General features: G+C 42.0%; 1 protein-coding gene across 1 annotated transcript in view; it reads right to left on the minus strand.

The window, feature by feature from the left end:
* LOC120032287 (copine-8) overlaps positions 1-23,993 on the minus strand; it is a 122,010-nt gene that overhangs the window by 42,891 nt on the left and 55,126 nt on the right. The window contains exon 6 of the mRNA XM_038978303.1: positions 21,237-21,313. Within this exon, the coding sequence (XP_038834231.1) occupies positions 21,237-21,313 (77 nt within the window). The remainder of the gene's footprint in view (positions 1-21,236; positions 21,314-23,993) is intronic.

A 23,993-nucleotide genomic window follows, 5' to 3' on the forward strand; every position in this document is an offset into this window, starting at 1 on the left:
ATGTGCATAAGTCACTACATGCAGCTCTCGCTTTGATCTCAAAACAAGCTCATGCTGTAAAAACAGTACAGTTCAAAGTGAATGCCACAGATCCATATATGTCAATGGTTTACTTGCATATAGGCCTACTGCAGCTCTGCCTACAACAAAATATCATGCATATTTAGTAGTGATGCACCGGTATGATATTTTTGGCCGATACCGGTAACCTATATAAAAAAAATTGCTGCCTTTTAAGCATTCTAGTACAGTTAAATAGTTAACACACACACATGGACGCAGCAGTCTAAGGCACTGCATCTCAGTGCAAGAGGCGTCACTACAGTCTCTGGTTCGTATCCAGGCTGTATCATCCAGCCGTGATTGGGAGTCCCATTGTGCGGCGCACAATTGGCCCAGCGTCGTCCAGGTTTGGCCGGGGTAGGACATCATTGTAAATAAGAATTTGTTCTTAACTGACTTTCCTACTTAAATAAAGGTTACACACACTGACCAAAAAGTTATTTTGTTGGCATTTACGTCCCCATTACCAGTAAAACATAATCAAAACCTATTTCTTTCACTTACTTGCTGTGCTGTTTCGTTGTTCATTTGTTCAGTCGTCTCATTCTCAACCAGGATTTCTATGGAACACCGTTTGGGTCTTTGCGTGTCAAAAATTATACTATTTAACACTATTTGACGTGTCAAATAAGCTTGTTGACCAATCAGGACTGCACGTCACATAATAATTTAACACTTTCATAATGCCTCACTAGCCAGATGATGCTAGCTGGCTGCTTATAACGTTAGCGTTGGGCAACAGGGTTAAGTAGCTGGTTAGGTATTTATTTTCATGAACTGAAGTTCAATTTCAATAGTCGAACACCAAGTGGCAACCTAGCTAATACTTACTCACATGGATTCCTAAATCATTGCTAAGAATAATAAAAATGACTGCAGTTCCTACTGGTCATTGTTTTCAGGCTGGTTGTATTGGTGCTAGCTACGTACCAAGCTAAAGCTAGCTACCCCAGAAGTTGCGGTCGAACGAATGATGCTTTATTACCAATGCGGTATTGTAAACACATCGTTTTGTCTGTGAGTAAAACAGAACTCATTTGGCAGCACACTTTCTGACCAGGAAGTGGAAAGTCTGAAAATTATGCTCTGTTCAAGGGCCTGCCTATAAATGGGCATGATACGTATGAGTATACATGCACGTCATACACCTTCCCCTAGATGTCAAGATGAAGTGAGAGAAGAAATTAAGTGTTTATCTTGGTCTGAGGTGGAATATATCCTCTTGGCACGACGAGTCATCCATTTCCTGTTTTCTGGAAAGCGCGAAGGTGGACCTGGAATTGCCTTCTGAAAAGCCGTCGTTATAGGCGACTACTATCTCCGGCTTTGATTTTATTTGATGCATGTCACAATATCATCGTAAAGTATGTTTTTTCAATATAGTTTTATTAGATTTTTGAAATTTATTCGGGACGTTAGGCGTGTTGCGTTGTGTGCCTTTGTTCAGAAAGGAGAGCTTCGAGCCACTTGGCCAGTGTGCTTGCTAATTCAAGAGGGAAAAACGATGTTCTAAATCCAAACGACTGTTCTGGACAAAGGACCCCTTGTCCAACATTCTGATGGAAGATCACCAAAAGTAGGACCCATTTTGTGATGCTATTTCATATATCTGTCGAACTGTATACTAGTAGTTTTGCGCCCAGATTTTGGGCACTCTCTCGCTATAACGTAAGGTGGATGTCGTAATGAAGATATTTTTAGAATTCTAACACTGCGATTGCATTAAGAACTAGTGTATCTATCATTTCCTATACAACATGTATTTTTTTGTAATGTTTATGAATAGCTATTTGGTCAGAATAGGTGAGAGTCTAATAGAAATATCCGCACATTCTGGGAAAAAGAAGCTACGTTAGCATAATGGATAACCACTGATTTCAGCTCTAAATATGCACATTTTCAAACAAAACATAAGTGTATGTATAACCTGATGTTATAGGACTGTCATCTGAGGAAGGTTTATGAAGGTTAGTGAAAATTAATATATTTTGCTGGTTTATTCGCTAACGCTAACGTGCCTATTGCTATCGCTAACGTGCCTTGATGAATGAATGCGGAAGTGTAGGCTATTGTAGTAAGCTAATATAATGCTATATTGTGTTTTCGCTGTAAAACACTTAAAAAATCAGAAATATTGGCTGGATTCACAAGATGTGTATCTTTCATTTGCTGTACATGATGCATTTTTCAGAAATGTTTTATGATGAGTATTTAGGTATTCCACGTTGGTCTCTATAATTACTCTGGCTGCTTCGGTGCTATTTTTGACGGTATCTGTGATGGTAGCTGCAATGTAAAACTGATTTATACCTCAAATATGCACATTTTTCGAACAAAACATAGATTTATTGTGTAACATGTTATAAGACTGTCATCTGATGAAGTTGTTTCTTGGTTAGTTTGGTTGGTTCTTGGTTAGTTAGGTTGGCTTTGTGCATGCTACCTGTGCTGTGAAAAATGTCTGTCCTTCTTTGTATTTGGTGGTGAGCTAACATAAATATACGTGCTGTTTTCGCTGTAAAACATTTTAAAAAATCGGACATGTTGACTGGATTCACAAGATGTGTATCTTTCATTTGCTGTATTGGACTTGTTAATGTGTGAAAGTTAAATATTTCAAAAAAATATTTTTTGAATTTCGCGCTCTGCCTTTTCAGTGGAATGTGGGAGGAGTTCCGCTAGCGGAACGCCTGGGCCAGACAGGTTAACTACTTGTTGTCTTTTGTTGAATTAAAATAACATTCCAACCTTGTTCGGCGTTTTGTAGTAAAAATGTCAATAATCCACTATTTGTATCTTTTGCATCAGTTTCAAATGGGGATTTATTTTGAAGACAAACCGCAAATTCCACTATTGTGGCTAGCTTCACAAAGGTCGCAAAAGGCACTCATTTCAAGGAACGACTCAAGTAATAATGATCTTCTGTCAGGAAGACTAAAATATGTATTTATTACATAACAGATGACAGGACAGTCTGGAGGTCAATCGAGATGTGTCCCTTCCACGGGACGGTTGAGCTAACGTAGGCTAATGCGATTAGCATGAGGTTGTAAGTAACAATACAATTTCCCAGGACATAGACATATCTGATATTGGCAGAAAGCTTATTGTTAATCTAACTGCACTGTCCAATTTACAGTAGCTATTACAGTGAAAGAATGCCATGCTATTGTTTGAGGAGAGTGCACAGTTTTGAACATGAAAAGTTATTAATAAACAAATTAGCCACATTTGGGCAGTCTTGATACAACATTTTGAACAGACATGCAATGGTGCATTGGATCAATCTAAATCTTTGCACATACACTGCTGCCCTCAGTAGCCAAAATGTAAATTGCACCTGGGCTGGAATAACACATTATGGCCTTTCTCTTGCATTTCAAAGACCATGGTACAAAAAAAATACAAAAGAACAATTGTTTTTTTTCTTTGTGTTATCTTTTACCAGATCTATTGTGTTATATTCTCCTACATTCCTTTCACATTTCCACAAACTTGTTGTGTTTCCTTTCAAATAGTACTAAGAATATGCATTTCCTTGCTTCAGGGCCTGAGTTACAGGCAGTTAGAGTCGGGTATGTCATTTTAGGTGAAAATTGAAAAAAAGGGGCGGATCCTTAAGCGGTGTTAATGGAATATGTGAAAATGAATCATCATAAACACCTTAAGAAGTAAATGCTCTCTCGGTTGCTTTCACCTCTCTTTTGCTCATACACATATCTTATTTTCTCATCTCTCTATCCCTCCCCTTATCCTTCATCTCACTTTCTCTTTCGTTCTCCTTCACCACCCCCTCCTTGGTCTGTGTGTATTCAGAATCAACACTTTCGAAAACTTCTAATCAAGACACATGGATTTGCAATCAGCGTCAGGAGAGAGAGAAGCAGAATCTTAGCAACCTGTGGCGTTACTGGGGGGGGTATTAGCATACGATGCGCCTGCAATTATCTTCCCCCTTCCCCCTTGGAGAGACGAGAGGCCTGAAGGAAATAACAATTATCATTAGACAACACATCCTGAGGCCAGGGAAATCAATGTACAGTGTGTATTCTTCTCCTTTCTACCCCGGTAGAGATACAGGTGAGGCCTTGGAAAGGCTGACATTTTTAACTGAGCCAGTTAGCCCTATTCAATATTACAAAGACGCTGTAGTATTAACACAGTTGAGCTACTTTCTTTGATTCAGCTCAACACAATGAGGGTCTTATTCTCTGAAGACCAGACCCGGCGACAGGATAAAGTGACTAAGGTTGAAATCGGCAAGGGTAATTATATTGAATTCTGCTTATGTCACGCTATACCACAAAATAACAAAGTACAAATGCAGAGACTCAGAGGTCAAGATAATTGAGTGCTTTTGAAGTGACAGGTTGGCTCGAAATCTGTAGCCTACCTCTGCCGCATAAAATAGGGGCCTTCTAGCAGTAGTATGGACAAATATTCAGCAGGAGGCAGACAGGTAGAGGCGCAAATAAGTTTTGGATGTATTTACACAGCACTGGTGTTTCAAAGATGGTAATATTTACAAATATACAATACCAGTCAAACGTTTGGACACACCTACTCATTCCAGGATTTTTCTTTATAGTGAATACATCAAAACTATGAAATAACACATATGGAATCATGTAGTAACCAAAAAAAGTGTTAAACAAATCAAAATATGTGTTATATTTGAGATTCTTCAAAGTAGCCAACCTTTGCCTTGATGACAGCTTTGCAAACTCTTGGACTTCTCTCAACCAGCTTCATGAGGAATGCTTTTCCAACAGTCTTGAAGGAGTTCCCACATATGCTAATCACTTGTTGGCTTCTTTTCCTTCACTCTATGGTCCAACTCATCCCAAACCATCTCAATTGGATTGAGGGATTGTGGAGGCCAGGTCATCTGATGCAGCACTCTATCACTCTCCTTCTTGGTCAAATAGCCCTTACACAGCCTGGAGGTGTGTTTTGGGTCATTATCCATTTGAAAAACAGATGATAGTCCCACTAAGCGTAAACCAGATCAGATGGCGTATCGCTGCAGAATGCTGTGGTAGCCATGCCAGTTAAGTGTGCTTTGAATTCTAAATAAATCTTAGTGTTACCAGCAAATCGCCCCCACACCATCACACCTCCAAGCTTCACGGTGGGAATCACACATGCGGAGATCATCTGTTCACGTACTCTGCGTCTCACAAAGAAACAGCGTTTGGAACCAAAAATCTCAAATTTGGAATCATCAGACCAAAAGGACAGATTGACACCGGTCTAATGTCCATTGTTTGTGTTTCTTGGCCCAAGCAAGTCTCTTCTACTTATTGGTGTCCTATAGTCATGGTTTCCTTGCAGTAATTTGACCACGAAGGCCTGATTCACGCAGTCTCCTCTGAACAGTTGATGTTGAGATGTGTCTGTTGCTTGAACTCTGATGCATTTATTTGGGGTGCAATTTCTGAGGCTGGTAACTATAATGAACTTATTCTCAGCAGCAGAGGTAACTCTGGGTCTTCCTTTCCTGTGGCGGTCCTCATGAGAACCAGTTACATCATGATGGTTTTTCCTACATGCAGTTGAAGAAACTTTCAAAGTTCTTGACATTTTCCTGGCTTGACTGACCTTCATGTCTTAAAGTAATGATGGACTGTCGTTTCTCTTTACTTATTTGAGCTGTTCTTTCCATAATATGGACTTGTTCTTTTACCAAATAGGGCTATCTTCTATATACCACCTCTACCTTGTCACAACACAACTGACTGTCTCAATGCATTAAGGAGGAAAGAAATTCCACAAATGTACTTTTAACAAGGCACACCTGCTAAATTAAATGCATTCCAGGTGATTACCTCGTGACGCTGGTTGAGAGAATGCCAAGAGTGTGCAAAGCTGTCATCAAGGCAAAGGGTGGCAACTTTGAAGAATCTCAAATATAAAATACATTTTGATTTGTTTTACCATTTTTTGGTTAGTACATGATTCCATATGTGTTACTTCATAGTTTTGATGTCTTCACTATTATTCTTCAATGTAGAAAATAGTAAAAATTTTATCCCTGATGTCCTTACACAGCTCTCTGGTCTTGGCCATTGTGGAGAGGTTGGAGTCTGTTTGATTGAGTGTGTGGACAGGTGTCTTTTATACAGGTAACGAGTTCAAACAGGTGCAGTTAATACAGGTAATGAGTGGAGAACAGGAGGGCTTCTTAAAGAAAAACTAACAGGTCTGTGAGAGCCGGAATTCTTACTGGTTGGTAGGTGATCAAATACTTATGTCATGCAACAAAATGCAATTACTTAAAAATCATACAATGTGATTTTCTGAATTTTTGTTTTAGATTCCGTCTCTCACAGTTGAAGTGTACCTATGATAAAAATTACAGACCTCTACATGCTTTGTAAGTAGGAAAACCTGCAAAATCGGCAGTGTATCAAATACATGTTCTCCCCACTGTAGGTACATCAAATTAAAAGGTTGGGGGCACAAATTTAAACTGAGGCGGCTAAGCCCCCTTTCGCCCCCAGGTGGAGCCGGGTACGCTCAACTCAAATACTCAGGCAGACATAATTTTCTGTCCTCACTAATACTACAACCTCAAACATCTTTCCAAGCACAGTTCCAGCAACGTAGGTAGATTAGTAACCAGGCCAGCAGAGTACAGCTTGGCTTGGCTCAGCAGTTTGAAAAGGGTATTGCTGCAGTCTCTGTCTCTCTCTCCTTCTCACAACAGCAGTCTATATTAAAGCCGTGTAACTTTTCTCTAGTCTCCTACAACCTCATGTCCTGTATTAAAGTAATATTACCTTTGCAGGGGAAAGAGATTTTATTGATAATATTATGGAAATGGAATGCAAATTGCTCCGGCAGAATTTACTTAACTCGAGCTGTTTTCAATTTAACAAAAAACTGAAAAGAGGGGGGGCGGTTTGTTAATTGAGGGATAATTTAGTAAAAATAGCTAAAGTATTGAGCTTCCTATCCAGGGTGTGTACTTATCCAAGGTTTTACTGTTTACCCATTTATCCCTTCTTTATTTCAAACCTTTATTGACCTGGGAGAACTAGGGCTCTTGTGACATCATAGGATGAGAACCCTGCTTACCTCCCCCGGAACGCTTGAATAGAGAGTTTGGCACCTGTTGGGCGTTTCTCGCTCAGTGTTCCCTCATCGAGCTGCAGCCCTCCTCCTTCCCCTCGGACCACTCTAAGATAGCGTACCTCATCACGCTGATGTCCGGGAGGGCTCTCGCCTCGGCTACGGCAGTATGGGAACAACAGTCAGCCATTTGCTTCAGTCTGGAGGAGTTCGTGGCGGAGGTGAAGAATGTTTCCGATGCTCCATTGTCCGGGAGAGAGGCTGCCCGGAAGTTTCTCCAGCAAGACTTCCGCAGTGTGGCAGACTATGTAGTGGATTTCCGCATGTTGGCAGCTGAGAGTGCCTGGAACCCAGAAGCGCTGTTCGTCATGTTCCTGCATGGAGTGTCGGAGGAAGTAAAGGACGGGCTTGCAGCCTGGGAACTACCGACGGCTCTCGACTTGCTCATCGCCTTGACCATTCGGATCGATGGGCGACTACAGGAGTAAAGGAAGGAGAGGAGGTTTGATTTCTCTCGCCCGCCCAAGGCTTCCAACTCGCCTCCGAGACATCCCGGAAGTCCAACGGCTCCGTTGCCGAGAGAACCCAAGGCTACCCGAGTCTCCGAAGTCTGCCAATTCCCCTCTTCCCGAGCCGATGCAACTAGGCAGAGCTAGGCTGTCCCTAGCCGAAAGGCTATACAGGCTTCACACGAAGACTTGCCTGTATTGCGGGACTTACTGGTCATTTCGTGGCCACCTGTCCACTAAAAGACCAGGCTCACAGGTAGGAGCGAGTAGTGGAACATTTCCTCTCCCCTTACTTACATCCCTTTTCAAGCCATCTTTCTGTGGGGGAACTAGTCGAAATCTCTCTGGGTACTCATCGACTCTGGGGCCGATGAGAGCTTTATGGACACTACCCTGGTGTACAAGCTGGGCATCCCCACTCAGCCCCTGTCCATTCCCATGGACATTAGAGCGCTGGATGGGCGCTCTATAGGCCGGGTCACCCACAACACCACCCCCATACCCCTAAACTACTGTTCAAAAGTTTGGGGTCATACTTATGAACGGTATTGTACGTGTCAGGTAACCACAGCGAGACGATCCAATTCCTGGTATTGGAATTCTCTTGGCTCCAGCGACACAATCCCCATATTGACTGGTCTGCTGGTGCCATCATGGGCTGGAGCCAGTTCTGCCACGCTCATTGCCTGAAATCAGCGCAGCCTGCCCCGGGACGTCTTCCTGGGGCTTCTGAAGTTGCCCCAGACCTCTCCGCCATTCCCGCGGAGTACCAGGACCTCCGGGAGGTGTTCAGTAAGGCCCAGGCCACTTCTCTTCCGCCGCACCGACCCTATGACTGCGGGATCGACCTTCTCCCAGGAACCACTCCGCCCGGGGACGACTACTCTGTTGGGTCCGGAGACCAAGGCTATGGAGACCTACATTGAGGACTCCCTAGCTGTAGGGTTCATCCGTCCTACTGCATCCTCCGCCGGCGCAGAGTTCTTCTTTGTCGGGGCCTCAACGACATCACTGTGAAGAACCGCTACCTCTAATCTCCTCAGCCTTCGTGCCGCTCCAGGGGGCCAATGTGGTCTCCAAGCTGGACTTACGAAACGCCTACCACCTGGTGCGGATATGGGAAGGGGAAGAGTGGAAGACTGCCTCCACCACCCAGCAGTCACTACGAGTATCTGGTCATGCCATTTGGCCTTACCAACAACCCTGCTGTGTTCCAGGCTCTGGTGAATGATTTTCTCTGTGACATGTTGAACCAGTTCGTCTTCATCTACCTCAACGACATACTCGTTTTTCTCCCGCTTCGCCCAAGAATACGTGCTCCACCAGCTTTTTGTGAAAGAAGATAAGTACGGATTCCATCGCTACACCATCCCCTTCCTGGGTTACATCGTTGCTGCAGGGAGTGTACAGATGGATCCCGGGAAGGTGAAAGCAGTGGTGGATTGGCCCGAGCCTACGTCCAGAGTGCAACTGCAATGTTTCCTGGGATTCGCCAACGTTTATCGCCACTTTATTTGGAGTTACAGCACCCTGGCTTCCCCCGTCTGCACTCACCTCTCCCAAGGTTCCATTAACGTGGTCTCCAGCTGCTGACCGGGCGTTTCAGGATCTCAAACACCATTTCACCTCAGCTCCCATCTTGGTTCATCCTGACCCATCCCGCCAGTTCGTGGTGGAGGCCGATGCTTCGGGTGTCGGAATGGGGCCTGTCCTGTCCCAGCGTTCTGCCCTGGACCTCAAGTTACATCCAAGCGCCTTCTTCTCCCATCGCCTCAATGCCACGGAGAGGAACTATAATGTGGGGAACCGTGAGCTTCTCGCAGTGAAGATCTCATTGGAGGAGTGGAGGCACTGGCTGGAGGGGGCAGAACATCCGTTCATTTTGTGGACAGACCACAAGAACCTGCAATATCTCCACAGCGCCAAGCATCTCAATTCCATCAAGCTAGGTGGGCCCTGCTTTTCACCTGGTTCAACCTCATACCGACCGGGATCCTAGAATGTCAAGCCGAATGCGCTGTCACGTCGCTATAGCCCCGCGGTTACACCCCCGGAACCCGAGACCATACTATCCACCTCGTGCCTGACGACGGCACTCAGCTGGGGAACAGGGAAGCAGGTGTGCGAGATACAAAATTCCCAGCCGAACCCCGGGGGTGGCCAGATAACCGGATGTTTGTTCCTGACGCTGTCCACTCCTCGGACCTGGAGTGGGCTCACTCCTCCAAGCTTGCCTGCCACCCAGGTCCCCGTCGGACCTTGGCCTTTGTGCGACAACGCTTTTGGTGGCATACCATGGTTCCTGATGTCTCTGCGGTCATCGCCACATGCACGATCTGGGCGCCGAACAAGACTCCCCGGCAAGCTTAGGCTGGTCTCCTTCAACCTCTGCCTGTTCCTCACCGTTCCTGGTCTCACATATCCCTGGACTTTGTCACCGGTCTCTCACCCTATCAGTCATTATTACTATTAAAGCAAAGTAAACAATCAATAACTGTACATGTACCTAAATAGCTTTGTGCTGTATTATCCAATGCACGCATACAGCATATTTTATTCAGAATTATGATAATTACCTATCCATCAAACATCGATTATGACTGAATCAGAAGTGTGTGTGTCAGAGCTCTGTGTAAGTTGACTATGCAAACTATTTGGAATTTCCAACACATTGTTTCCTATAAAAACAAGAAGCAATGCAGTCAGTCTTTCCTCAACTCTTAGCAAAAGCAAATGTGCCGCTCTTTTCTGAGCCAGCTGCAGCTTAACTTGTTTTATTTTTTATATTTTTTATTTAACCTTTATTTAACCAGGAAGGGCTCATTGAGATTTAAAATCTATTTTTCAAGAGCGTCCTGGCCAAGATAGGCAGCACCAAGTCATTACAAACATTACAAAACAACATGAAAAACTACAAGTAATCTAGTAAAAACCATAGAATTCACAAGAGTACAACAAAATCAAAAACAGCAAATTAAAAACATTGACAGGTCAGGGAATCAGTTTCAAGATCATTCATCAGTGATTTAAAAATACCAATCGGGACAAGTTCTTCCAGTTTAAAAGTATTTTGTAAGGCGTTCCAAGACGATGGCGCAGAGTACATAAAAGCCCTTTTACCAAATTCAGTTCGGACATTTGGAACAGTTAGCAGGATAAAGTCCAGCGAACAAAGAGAGTACCCACCACATTTCTGAACAATAAAAATGGCCAAATAATAAGGTAGTAAACCCAAAATGGTTTTGTAAATAAAAGTATACCAGCAACTGAGCCTACGAGTGACTAGGTCCTTCTTTGCAGCACTTGACCATATGACTGGACAATAATCAAGATAAGATAAAACTAGGGCCTGCAGGACCTGAATATGACTGCAGGTCACACATTGCGTGTATTGACATTCATCCTGCACTGTACAGCTTTACCTAAGGATTGGGGATCAATGAAAGGGTGCATCAGTCTACTCAATAACCAAGATATTTTTTCCCAACGTCCTCAGAGGTATCAGACTCCAAAACATCCATGCAGTATTGTTTTTCCTCGAGAATAGTGTTCAATACACATAGGTTGACAATACATGTGGCACAATTCACAGTTGTTTCAGAGTCCCCCAACAAGAGCTACGACGCTAATGTTCTCTGGGTGTCACTGAGTAGACCGATACCCCATGTCATTGAGCCACAATCCATAGGTGAGGCTTTACAATTAAATAAGTAGGCCCCCAATGCAATTCTAAAGTACAATACATCCAGTGTGATTTCAGATTTTTGTCAAATTAACAAATTGTTTTTTGTTGATTTTATATAACAACATTCCAACCTCATTTAGCATGATCTATTCAACTATGGCATAATTCTACTATTTGAATTCATTTGCATCACTCAATGATAGACTTTTATTTTGTAGGCTAACCGCAAAGTCCACTATTGTGGCTAATCCTTATAGTGGCTAGCTTCACATAGATTGGCCCGACCACCATTAATCAAATAAGAACTGTCTTATAAATTAGGGTTATTTTAGATGATGACACCTAGCTATATAGTTAGCTAAGCTAGCTAACTATAACTACTGAAACAGATGTTGTTTTGCTATGTTTTTGGGGAAGAACATTGTTTGCATCCATAAGCCAGCTAGCTTTTTTTAATGACCAGCAATGTAGGTGCGCGAGACAACTTTACCAGCATCATAGCATACGTAATGATGAATCGTTGTGACATATGAAATACGAGTGACAGTGTAATCAATGTGTAATAACTACGTAAAAAAAATTATGAACACGTTAAATTATGCAGTCATATTCAGGTCCTGATTGGTCAACAAGCTTATTTGAAACGACAAATATTGTTATTTGACGTGTATCTTTTTTGACACGCAAAGACCCAAACGGAATTCTATAGAAATCCTGGTTGAGAATGAAACGACTGAACAAATGAACAACGAAACAGCACAGCAAGTAGGTGAAAGAAATAGCTTTTGATTATGTTTTACTGGTAATGGGGACATACGTAAATGCCAACAAAATAACTTTTTGGTCAGTGTGGGGTGTTTGTGTAACCTTCATTTAACTAGGCAAGTCAGTTAGGAAGAATTTGTTCTTATGGGACTCCCAATCACGGCCGGATGTGATACAGTCTGGATTCGAACCAGGGACTGTAGTGACGCCTCTTGCACTGAGATGCAGTGCCTTAGACCGCTGTGTCCATGTGTGTGTTAACTATTTAACTACTAAAATTCTTTAAAAGGCCGCTAAAATGTTAAATATTGGTTATTGGTATCGGGGGTTTTTTGGCAAGGAAAATATTGGATATCGGTATCGGTGCATCAATAACACCAAGTAATACAGTCTTCTCAACTTGCTCAACAGCCACACCATTCATTACCAGGTTTAATGATGTGTACCAAATACAATGTTCATAGTTTTAGGATCAGGATCAGTTTATTACTGGTTCCTAGGGCAGTCCCCGACTTTTGGTTGTCCAAAAGTCATCCAGTTCTTTCAACCAATTGATTGGTCGAAATGTTTGAATACATTTTTCCATACATAGACAGACACACAGTTTGAATAAAACCAACTACATATGCACTGAGGTTGTCTGATGCTTCAAGCACACTGTTTGACTAAATAATTAAGACACACAAATGACTCAAGAAAGAGCCCGATGGTCACACTGTGTAAAAACAAACGACAGCGAGTGCCTGTGTGACTGGCTCATGTTGTATCGCTCTCCTCCCTACTGCAGCAAAAAGGCACCACAGCACAGCAAGTGTTTATTGCGTTGTCCGTGCTGAACCTGCAACATCACTTGTTTCTGACTGAAAGGTTCCGTTACAGAAATCGCAAATTTGTTTACGAAAAACATTCCCTACTCCCTCAACCCTTGCTCTCTTTATGTGAAACATGTACACGTCACATGCATGTGACCAATAGGGCCTGACCTATAGCATATCATAATCACATCTATAAATTGGTTATAACAAACTCCAAACACAGTAATGTCGACAGCAAAATGGAAGCGGAGGACGTGAAAAAGACTCGAAATGAGCAAATGTTTACTGGTTGCTCAGGAGAGAAAGGGGAAGTAAAATCTGTGGAAGACATTTGACTTAGTTGTGGAAACGGCTGGAGATCAACAAAAAGGGAGGGTATAGGAGCAAGAGTTGTGCGAGTATTATGTGTGCCAAACAGTTGCTGTTAGATTACAATATAATTTTCCCTGACCATTTGGAACAGTGTAAACACTAAATAAATAAGTGTACCAGAGAGTATGTTCTAATAAATATAAAGAATGTATTACAGCAGACTAAAAACAGGTGCACGCATTTGTGAATTGGGTTTATTTATTGTTTAGGTTCATTGTTCAAAGCTCCCTTGTTATTTAATTTAAAAAAATGTAACGCTTGATTGTGTTTCAAAGCATAAATGTCTGGTATGCTGTGTGACCCTAAATAAATTATAAGTAATACCAGTCTGTTCCCCTCCAAAAAATATTTTAAAGCCTTTATTACAGCATAGCAAAGATTAAAAACAGCCGAATCTGTGAAATTGCTTTATCCAACATTTTGCCGATGCATGAGGCTTGGTGCTCACGGAATCAGTAGGCTATTAAACAAACACTCAAACAGGCAACATAAGCTATATCTGTCTTATTTCTGTATATACACAGTATATATGGATGATTTATAAACGTATGCACCTTTAACAGTTAGGCTATTGATTATAGACCTAATTAAAATTGGGGTTTCCCCTCCCCTATATTTTCTTAGACAATTAGACTAAGGCAAGGGCTGTTTCTTCGTCTCTGCTGCTGCTTCCTCCACCGCATTGTCCTCAATCACAATATGCTGGTTAACTTTGCTATTATGCACATAGCAACATAGGGAAAGGCGCCAATTCTACAGTGCACTGAAGATGATGTTTCAGAACCGCGGACAGCGACTGTATCCAACGCAGGACAAAGTGCATTTGTTATACAATAATATTCGATTTATTAGTGTTGCACAATCATTTTTTACATAAAATAACCATATACAATTTCAGTATTACATCATCATCATCGACCAGTTGACTAAACGGGGTCAGCCCTACTGACCACCCATTCTAAAACTGACTTGTCTAGGGTTGCAGTGATTTCACTAGCTGGGGTTGCTGACGTGTATAGGGTTGAATCATCATACATTGACATTAAACAAAGCCTATATGTCCGTGGCAGGTCATTGGTAAAAACAGAAAAGAGTAGAGGGCCAAGGGAGCTGCCCTGCGGTACACCAAGCTTCCATTAAAGAAAACCCTCTGTGTTCTATCAGATAGATTGCCATATCATGGATTCAGAGCCGAGGTTAAAAAGCCATAACACATAAGGTTTTTCAACAACAGGTTATGGTCAATAATATTAAAGGCAGCAGTGAAATCTAACAGTACAGCTCCCACAGTCTTATTATCGATGTCATTTGTGTCACTGCACTACATGTTGAGTGCCCTTCTCTATAAGAATGCTGAAAGTCTGTTGTTAATTTGTTTATAGAGAAATAGCATTGTATTTGTCAAATACAATTTTTTCCAACAGTTTGCTAAGAGCAGGCAGTAAGCTGATAGGTTGACTCTAAGAACCAGCAAAGGCTGCTTTACCATTCTCGGGCCGCTTTACCATTCTTGACTTTGGCTTCCCTCCAGGCCTGAGGACAAACACTTTCCTCTAGGCTCAGATTAAAAGATATGACAGATAGGAGTGGCTATAGAGTCAGTTACCATCCTCACTAGCTTTCCATCTATTGTCATTACCAAGAGGTTTGTCATTATTGAGCAAAGAAAAATCCACCATCACAAAATTCAAAGTTACAATGCTTTTCTTTCATTATTAGTTTTTTTTCTGTATGAATACGATGGCTCACTGTCCGTATTTGGAATTTCCTGCCAAAGTTTGCCAACTTTGCCAATGATGTAATCGTTAAAATAATTGGCAACATCAAATAGTTTTGTGATGAATAAGCCATCTGATTCGATGAAAGATAGAGATGAATGTCTTTCTGCCCATCATTTTATTTAAAGCACTCCAAAGTTCTTTCCATCTTTCTTTAAATCATTGATATTGGCTTCCTGTTTCTTCCTGTTGTTGTTTAGTCACATAATTTCTCAATATAAAGTTAACCATTCAGATGTGCAGCCAGACTTATTAGCCACTCCGTTTGCCCCATCTCTTTCAACCATAAAGTTTTTCAATTCCTCATCAATCCAAGGAGCCTTAACAGTTCTAACAGACAGTTTCTTAACAGATGCATGTTTATCAATAATTGGAAGCAGCAATTCCATAAATTCATTAAGTGCAGCATCTGGATGCTCCTCATTAATCACATCAGACCAACAAAATATTTTTTAAATCAGCCACATAAGAGTCACAGCAAAATCTTTTGTATGATTTCTTATACACTATTTTAGGCCCAGCTTTTGGAACCTCGACTTTCCTGGATATAGCCAATGGTGTATCAGTGAGTATCCAATGGGTACGGATACAGCTTTAGAACAAAGTTTTAAAGTATTAAAAATATGATCAATACATGTGGATGATCTTGTTCCTGTAGTGTTTGTAAACACCCTGGTAGGTTGATGAATAACCTGAACCATATTACAGGCACTGATTACAGTTATAAGCTTCCTCGAGCAGACAGCTTGAAGAAAACCAGTCAATATTCAGGTCCCCAAGAAAGAAGCCCTCTCTGGTTATATCACATACCATCAAGCATTTCATTCACATTATCTAGATACTGACTGTTAGCAGTTGGTGGCCTAGAACAACACCATAAAAGAATAGCGCTGAATTAAAAAAGTGTTAACTCATTACTGATAAGGCATAATGCCTAAATAAGAACATTGACAGAGGGATTACTGACATCGTCTTGCCAAGGTCTCTGAAAGGGCCAATACAACACAGTATCTACAAGTTTACTGAAATTACTATCACCATGGTGACTGCTATCCAGGAGGTGACAGGGGGATGTGTGTGAGTGCCAGTGTGTGTGTGCATGTGTGTGTGTGTGTGTGTTTACGTACACCCTCTCCTCCCCCACCTGTAAAATGAAATGAATGCTATGTTGTAATAACTATTATATTATTATTGTATTACTAATAATAACACGTATGTTACAGGCATGTGTGTGTGTGTTCATGTGAGCATGGATGCGTGTGTGGTTTGAAATGAGGCCAAGAGTAGCACTCTGATGTGAGCAGGCCGTGCAGTGAAGAGCGTGGAGCACCCACAGGGGGTTGCCAGATTGGCCTTTGTTAATTATTTTAATTCCAGCTCATCACAGCTCTCTTCAACTGGCAAATCCTATTATAAAGACATATACATTTGAAGAGATGCCAAGAAATTGCTTTCAGGCAGCTGATCTGAGCTTGAAGCAAGAGGATAGATTCTTCAAAAGTACATGTAAAGTTTTGAAAGCGAGACTAAAGAAATGCGCAATATATGAAGTTTGTGCGCCAGGCGCATAACTGCGGGTTGTGTGGGGGGATCCCCGCCAAATACAATACTATGAAGAATTTGATGTATTGGAAATAATTGATCATTAGAACGCATTCGTCAAAAGCCACAAAATACACTTGAATGGATTTCTGCAAATATGGAAACACCATGGAAGTTGGCTAGCTTGCTAGCTACTTCCAGACACAAATGAGAGAACACCTCATTCTGGCCATTTACTCGACATAGCAGAGCTGGTTAGGCCGTTTACATGTTACCGAGAGCGTTCTTGACTAACTATTACTTTTTTTGCCTACGTTTACGGACACCGGTCATATTCGTCGGGTGTTGCGTGTTTGTAAATTCATCAGCTGTTCTGCGCTCTAGCACACTCGGACAAGAGTGCTCGGAAATCTGAGTAGATAGCCAGAGTGAATTTGCAAATGCAAGAGGCATGCTAACTGGATAACAGTCGTTCAAGTTCTTGCTAGATAACCAAATGACACCTGCATCTCTAGCTGTTTATAGCCACTGAAAAACATTATGAGGGGGGAAAAAGATCAGTCATTCACCCACTCCTCCAACGGCATGACACGGCATCCTCCTAGCAGCTAGCTAGCTAGCTAATGTTAACGCTCCGTGTTTTTAAGCTTGCTACGTATATAGATACACTAGCCTATTAGTCACGTTATGACTGACATGTGATCCTAGCCCTCGCTAGTTTGATTGTATTGACATTCGCAGCCTTCGTTACATTCGTCAGTTTTTGTCCAGAATATTGAGTCATTGAAATTGAAACAGTGCATCTCGAATGGAGATGAACTCTTTCAGATTTTTTTTACTGATATTATGATTGTCTGTTTGTTTCATATCTGCAAAGTAGTTCAAACGATGTCAGTTCCACTTCAAACTAATTATGTCTGAGATTATAGACTGCTTATACTTTAAAATCATGCTGTGTGTGACCGCTGTCTTTGTCAAAAAGTTCCCAGAACAGCCCGCCCAGCGAAGGAAAGGCACCCTGTGTGAAAAATGATGTTTTTTTAATGAGTTTTCATTCTCAAAATCACACTTTTGTATACCCTCCACTACACCACTGGCCCTTTGTGTTTTACAAAAAGTGCACTCTCCTACATGAGTGTGCTGGTATTACGGTTGCTGTCCTTTCAGAATCATCAACCTGTCACACACTGAAGGCCTATAGGTTCACCACTGTACTAACCTGTCACACACTGAAGGCCTATAGGTTCACCACTGTACTAACCTGTCACACACTGAAGACCTATAGGTTCACCACTGTACTGACCTGTCACACACTGAACACCTATAGGTTCACCACTGTACTAACCTGTTACACACTGAAGACCTATAGGTTCACCACTGTACTAACCTGTCACACACTGAAGACCTATAGGTTCACCACTGTACTAACCTCTCACACACTGAAGACCTATAGGTTCACCACTGTACTAACCTGTTACACACTGAAGGCCTATAGGTTCACCACTGTACTAACCTGTCGCACACTGAAGGCCTATAGGTTCACCACTGTACTGACCTGTCACACACTGAAGACCTATAGGTTCACCACTGTACTAACCTGTCACACACTGAAGACCTATAGGTTCACCACTGTACTAACCTCTCACACACTGAAGACCTATAGGTTCACCACTGTACTAACCTGTTACACACTGAAGGCCTATAGGTTCACCACTGTACTAACATGTCGCACACTGAAGGCCTATAGGTTCACCACTGTACTGACCTGTCACACACTGAAGACCTATAGGTTCACCACTGTACTGACCTGTCACACTGAAGACTTATAGGTTCACCACTGAGAAAACATGTCCATAATGGATATAAAGGCTGTTGATATTAATGTTTCCAGACAGGAGTGTATATACTTGGTCTGGTGAAGCTGTTTCATGCGCTGACTGAATGGAAGCTGATAACTATGATACTCCGCTGGTCTTGGGAAGGAATTACAAGTCATCACTGTCATGAGGCCAGTCTTGACTACTACAACACTATTGTTGTGTGACACAATGTATGTGAGGAAGAGAAAGGCATACATGAGCAGAATTCTAGTAATGAGCATCAGCGTTCGCGTAATCATGTGTGTGTGTGTGTGTCTGTGTGTGAGAGAACATCTCAGTCGAGAGCATGAGTTCACACCTGCTGTTAACAGGAAACCCCACCACGAGGGAGTGGTGTTGAAAGCGCACACACACAGACATACCTCCACCCTCAATGCATGTTCCCAACAGCCTTGTTACATCAGTGCTCTGAGACGCATGTCATGCATTTGAATTAGTGAGTGATTTCCCTCCTACAGTAAAACTCCAGGTGATTTTTGTTCCCCAGATACACAGAGACCTGAGACGGCAGCAGACTGTTCAAACCCAGTAACCTAGAGAAAGTGGGTTTGTAGGCTGTCATTTCATAACTGGCAATTATGCATCAGCTGTGAGGAGTGTGGTCACATAGTGCCTTCAGAAAGTATTCATACCCCTTGACTTATTTCATATTTTACTGTGTTACAGCCTGAATTCAAAATGGATTAAATAGATGTTTTTCTCCTCACCCATCTACACACAATACCGCACAATGACAAAAAAGTGAAAACATGTTTTTAGAAACTTTTGCAAATGTATTGAACATGAAATACAGACATCTAATTTACATAAGTATTCACACCCGAGTCAATACTTTGTAGAAGCACCTATGGCAGCGATTACAGCTTTCTGGGTAAGTCTCTAAAAGCTTTCCACACCTGGATTGTGCAACATTCACCCATTATTGCTAGACAACTATTTTCAGGTCTTGTCATAGATTTTCAAGCAGCGTTAAGTCAAAACTGTAATTCGGCCACTCAGGAAAATACTATCTTCTTGGTAAGCAACTCCAGTGTAGATTTGGCCTTGTGTTTTATGTAGGTTATTGTCCTGCTGAAACCTGAATTCATCTGGTGGACAGCAGACTGAACCAGGTTTTCCCTTTGCTTAGCGCCATTACTTTTGTTTTTTATCCTGAAAAATGCTTGTAACGATTACAAGCATACCCATAACATGATGCAGCCACCACTATTCTTACAAATATGGAGAGTGGTACTCAGTAATGTTTTGTATTGGAGTACAAACATAAGACTTTGTAATCCAAACAAAAAGTGAATTGCTTTGCCACATTTTTGAAGTATTACTTGAGTACCTTATTGCAAACAGGATGCATGTTTGGGAATATTTTTATTCTGTACAGGCTTCCTTCTTTTCACTCTATCAATTAGATTAGTATTGTGGAGTAATAACTACAATGTTGTTGATCCATTCTCAGTTTTGCTTTATCACAGCCATTAAACTTTGTTTTAAAGTCACCATTGGTGAAATCCCTTCGAGGTTTCCTTCCTCTCCGGCAACTGAGTTAGAAAGGACGCCTGCATCTTTGTCGTGACTGGGTGTACTGATACACCATCCAAAGTCTAATAAATAACTTCACCATGCTCAAAGGGATATTGAATGTCTGCTTTATTTTTTACCCATCTACCAATAGTTGCCCTTCTTTGTGAGGCATTGGAAAACCTCCCTGGCCTTTGTGGTGTAATCTGTTTGAAATTCACTGCTCGACTGAGGGATCTTACAGATAATTGTATGTGTGGGGTACAGAGATGAGGTAGTCATTCAGAAATCATGCTAAACACTATTATTGAACACAGTCCAAGCAACTTCTTATGTGACTTGTTAAGCACATTTTTACTCCTGAACTTATTTAGGCTTGCATAACAAATGGATTGAATACTTACTAACTCAAGACATTTCAGCGTTTCATTTTTAATTCATTTGTAAACATTTCTAAAAACATAATTCCTCTTTAACATTATGGGGTATTGTGTGTAAGCCAGTGACACAAAATCTCAATTTAACCCATTTTAAATTCAGGCTGTAACACAACAACATGGGGAAAAAGGTCAAGGGGTGTGAATACATTCTGAAGGCACTGTGTATATGGGAGAAAGTGTGTTTATTGGTATTTTTGTCTTCAGGTCATGACAATGAGTGTCAATAATAATACACATTTCATGGACATCCCACACTGTCTTGTGTCTGGTGTGTCTAAGACTGATACGTCGACAATAAATATGCACAAGTAATGTGCGTGTGTGGATGTAAATATTTCAGCGTAAATGACAGGTGAGTGACAGCCATGAGAAATAGATCAGGGGTCAGGGTTAAAGTGATGATGTAAAATGGTAAACCAGTTACAATAGTGTGTGTGGGTGTAAATTCTATAATGATCAGGTGAGTGAATACCATAAGAACTGAGTCAGGGTTAGCCTGCATATAGAATCAATTGTATTTTGTTGCCAATTACGCCATTTAGCAGACATTTTTATCCAAAGCGACTTACAGTCATGCGTGTATACCTTTAACATACAGGTGGTCCCGAGAATTAAACCCACTCTCCTGGTGCCATGCTCTACCAACTGAGCTACAAAAGGACCACACTGTCTATGGGTTTGAGATGTGAGTGTAGTGATGTTGTATAGCATGGAGGCTGGAGATTAGAGTGAAACCGTACAATAGGGGTCAGAGGTTAGAGTTAATTGGCTTAAAAATGGAGGAACAGAGTTACTCACACGAGAGGTTTCTTCATGCGGCTACCCAGCGATCCCACCACCTCTCCCAATGTACAGAACGCCTGGCCAAGGAAGTCCTACAGAAATAGAGACATACGAGTTCATATATTTGGACACATTCTGGTGAAGTGGAAGATATAGGAGACACACACACATGCATGGGTGCACACATCCACACGCAGAGGACTCCCATCCAATAGTGCGCATAGAATACTCTTTATGAAACATGACATGTGATTTATTGTATTAATGTCAATGTTGGGGGTTGGAGGAAGGGAGAACCCTTGTGATTCTATTAGCCAGTGTCTGGAAAAACACCAACACTTCATAATGGAATCTCACTGTGGTCTCCTCTGACCACAATGTCTAGTATATTCAGTGTGTGCTGTATAATCCCTACACGCTTTATAGCCCAGTTATTTCCAGCGTGCTTCAGCAGCAAGACCTGGGTTCAAATACTATTTGAAATATTTTAAGCATTTGCTCTAGCCTGCCTGGGTTAGCAAATGGTCAGTTTATCATTTTTAGGACTATTCTATTGATTACATTGAGCCAAGAAGACTCAAATCAAGCCTAGACAAAGTATTTGAAAAGACTTCAAATAGTATTTCCACCCAGCTCCACTAGCACACCTGCTCTGCTTGCTTGTCCGCCTGCCTGTCTATCTGCCTCTCACATGTTAACACAGTAAAGGTTCATCTCCAGTGGAATTCCCCAGAGGGACGGCCAGGGCTGGCTAAGCAGTAGCCTCAAAAAACGGCCAAGTGTGTCATTCCCAGTCGGAGATTATTGATTTCACCCCGTTTTTATGCCTGATCGAGGAAGGGAGAAAAGGAGAGAGCGGGGGTAGAAGGAAGGAGAGAGAGAGGGATAGGGAGAGAGAATTATGTTGTGTCCAGCGTGAACGTCCGTGAAATTGGGGGAGACAGTTCCACAATGGAGGACCAGTGAGAAAAGCCTTGTGACTAAGAGTGTGTGTGTATGTGTGTGTGTGTGCGCGAGCTAGGGTCCCTGGTTGTAACTTCAACGTTAATGCAACGTGTTTTAAACAAAGAGGACAGGCAGTGGACTAGGGAATATGGGCTTTAATATAGCGTTGCTATTGCACCAACACCAACAGGTAGAGGAGCATCTCTTGTACTCCCCACATTGAATTGTGCACACCATCCACCAAATCATTGTGGAAAAATTGCATTTCTTTTCCATGACTGCATACTATTGATGGCAAAGGTGATTGGCCCACATCAGTGACCACTCCCCCTTTTGTCCTTTCACCATGGAAAATATTACACACTGCTCACTATGTGCACATTGTTAACATACTAGTCTAAAACATTACCCAACAGATGATCAACCACATTAGTCAGATAATGGTAAATACAGCTATGCATGACACATGCCATGTGACAAGCCAACATACGAAGCCTGTCCAAATAACAGAAAAGGTATGCCTTAAGGTCAAACATGTCATAACTCATTCTCATGTTCTCATTGTTTGTGTTTCTCTAATGACCTTTATCCTTAAGCGGATGTTTGCCAAACAAAGTCTAACCGGAACATGTGATTTCTCTGCAATGTGGGCAGACTAGTTTTCCCAAATTGCCAAAGCAAACACAGGAGAGAGCAAATGGTGAAATGTGACTAAGATAAGATAGGACAGGGAAATAAATGCTATATGAATATTGTCAATCCTAGTATAAAGCAATAGGAGGAACATGAACATTTTGCTAACAGCAGGCTGAGCTTATGGTAACCCGGGTATCCTGGAAGGATATTGACCTCATTCCGTCAGTAGAGGACGCCTGGTTATTCTTTTAAAAGTGCTTTCCTCACCATCTTAAATAAGCATGCCCTATTCAAAAATGTTTGAACTAGGAACAGATATAGCCCTTGGTTCACTCCAGACCTGACTGCCCTTGACCAGCACAAAAACATCCTGTGGAGTACTGCAATATCATCGAATAGTCCCCGCAATATGCAACTTTTCAGGGAGGTTAGGAACCAATATACTCAGTCAGTTAGGAAAGCTAAGGCTAGCTTTTTCAAACAGAAATTTGCATCCAGTAGCACAAACTCCAAAAAGTTCTGGGACACTGAAGTCCATGGAGAATAAGAGCACCTCCTCCCAGCTGCCCACTGCACTGAGGCTAGGAAACACTGTCACCACCGACAAATCCACGATAATTGAGAATTTCAAGAAGCATTTTTCCATGGCTGGCCATGCTTTTCAACTGGCTACCCCAAACCTGTCAACAGCCCTGCACCCCCCACAGCAACTTGCTCAAGCCTCCCCATTTCTCCTTCACCCAAATCCAGATAGCTGATGTTCTGAAAGAGCTGCAAAATCTGGACTCCTACAAAATCTGGACCCTCTCTTTCTAAAATTATCTGCTGAAATTGTTGTAAACCCTATTACTAGCCTGTTCAACCTCTCTTCGTATCGTCTGAGATCCGCAAAGATTGGAAAGCTGCCGCGGTCATCCCCCTCTTCAAAGGGGGAGACACTCTAGACCCAAACTGCTACAGACCTATATCTATCCTTCTCTACCTTTCTAAAGGTCTTCAAAAGCCAAGTTAACAAACAGATCACCGATCATTTCGAATCCCACCGTACCTTCTCCGCTATGCAATCTGGTTTCCGAGCTGGTCATGGGTGCACCTCAGCCACGCTCAAGGTCCTAAACGATATCATAACTGCCATCGATAAGAGACAATACTGTGCAGCTGTATTCATCGACCTGGCCAAGGCTTTCGACT

This window comes from Salvelinus namaycush, chromosome 38 (genome assembly GCF_016432855.1).
Source record: "Salvelinus namaycush isolate Seneca chromosome 38, SaNama_1.0, whole genome shotgun sequence".
NCBI lineage: Eukaryota > Metazoa > Chordata > Actinopteri > Salmoniformes > Salmonidae > Salvelinus > Salvelinus namaycush.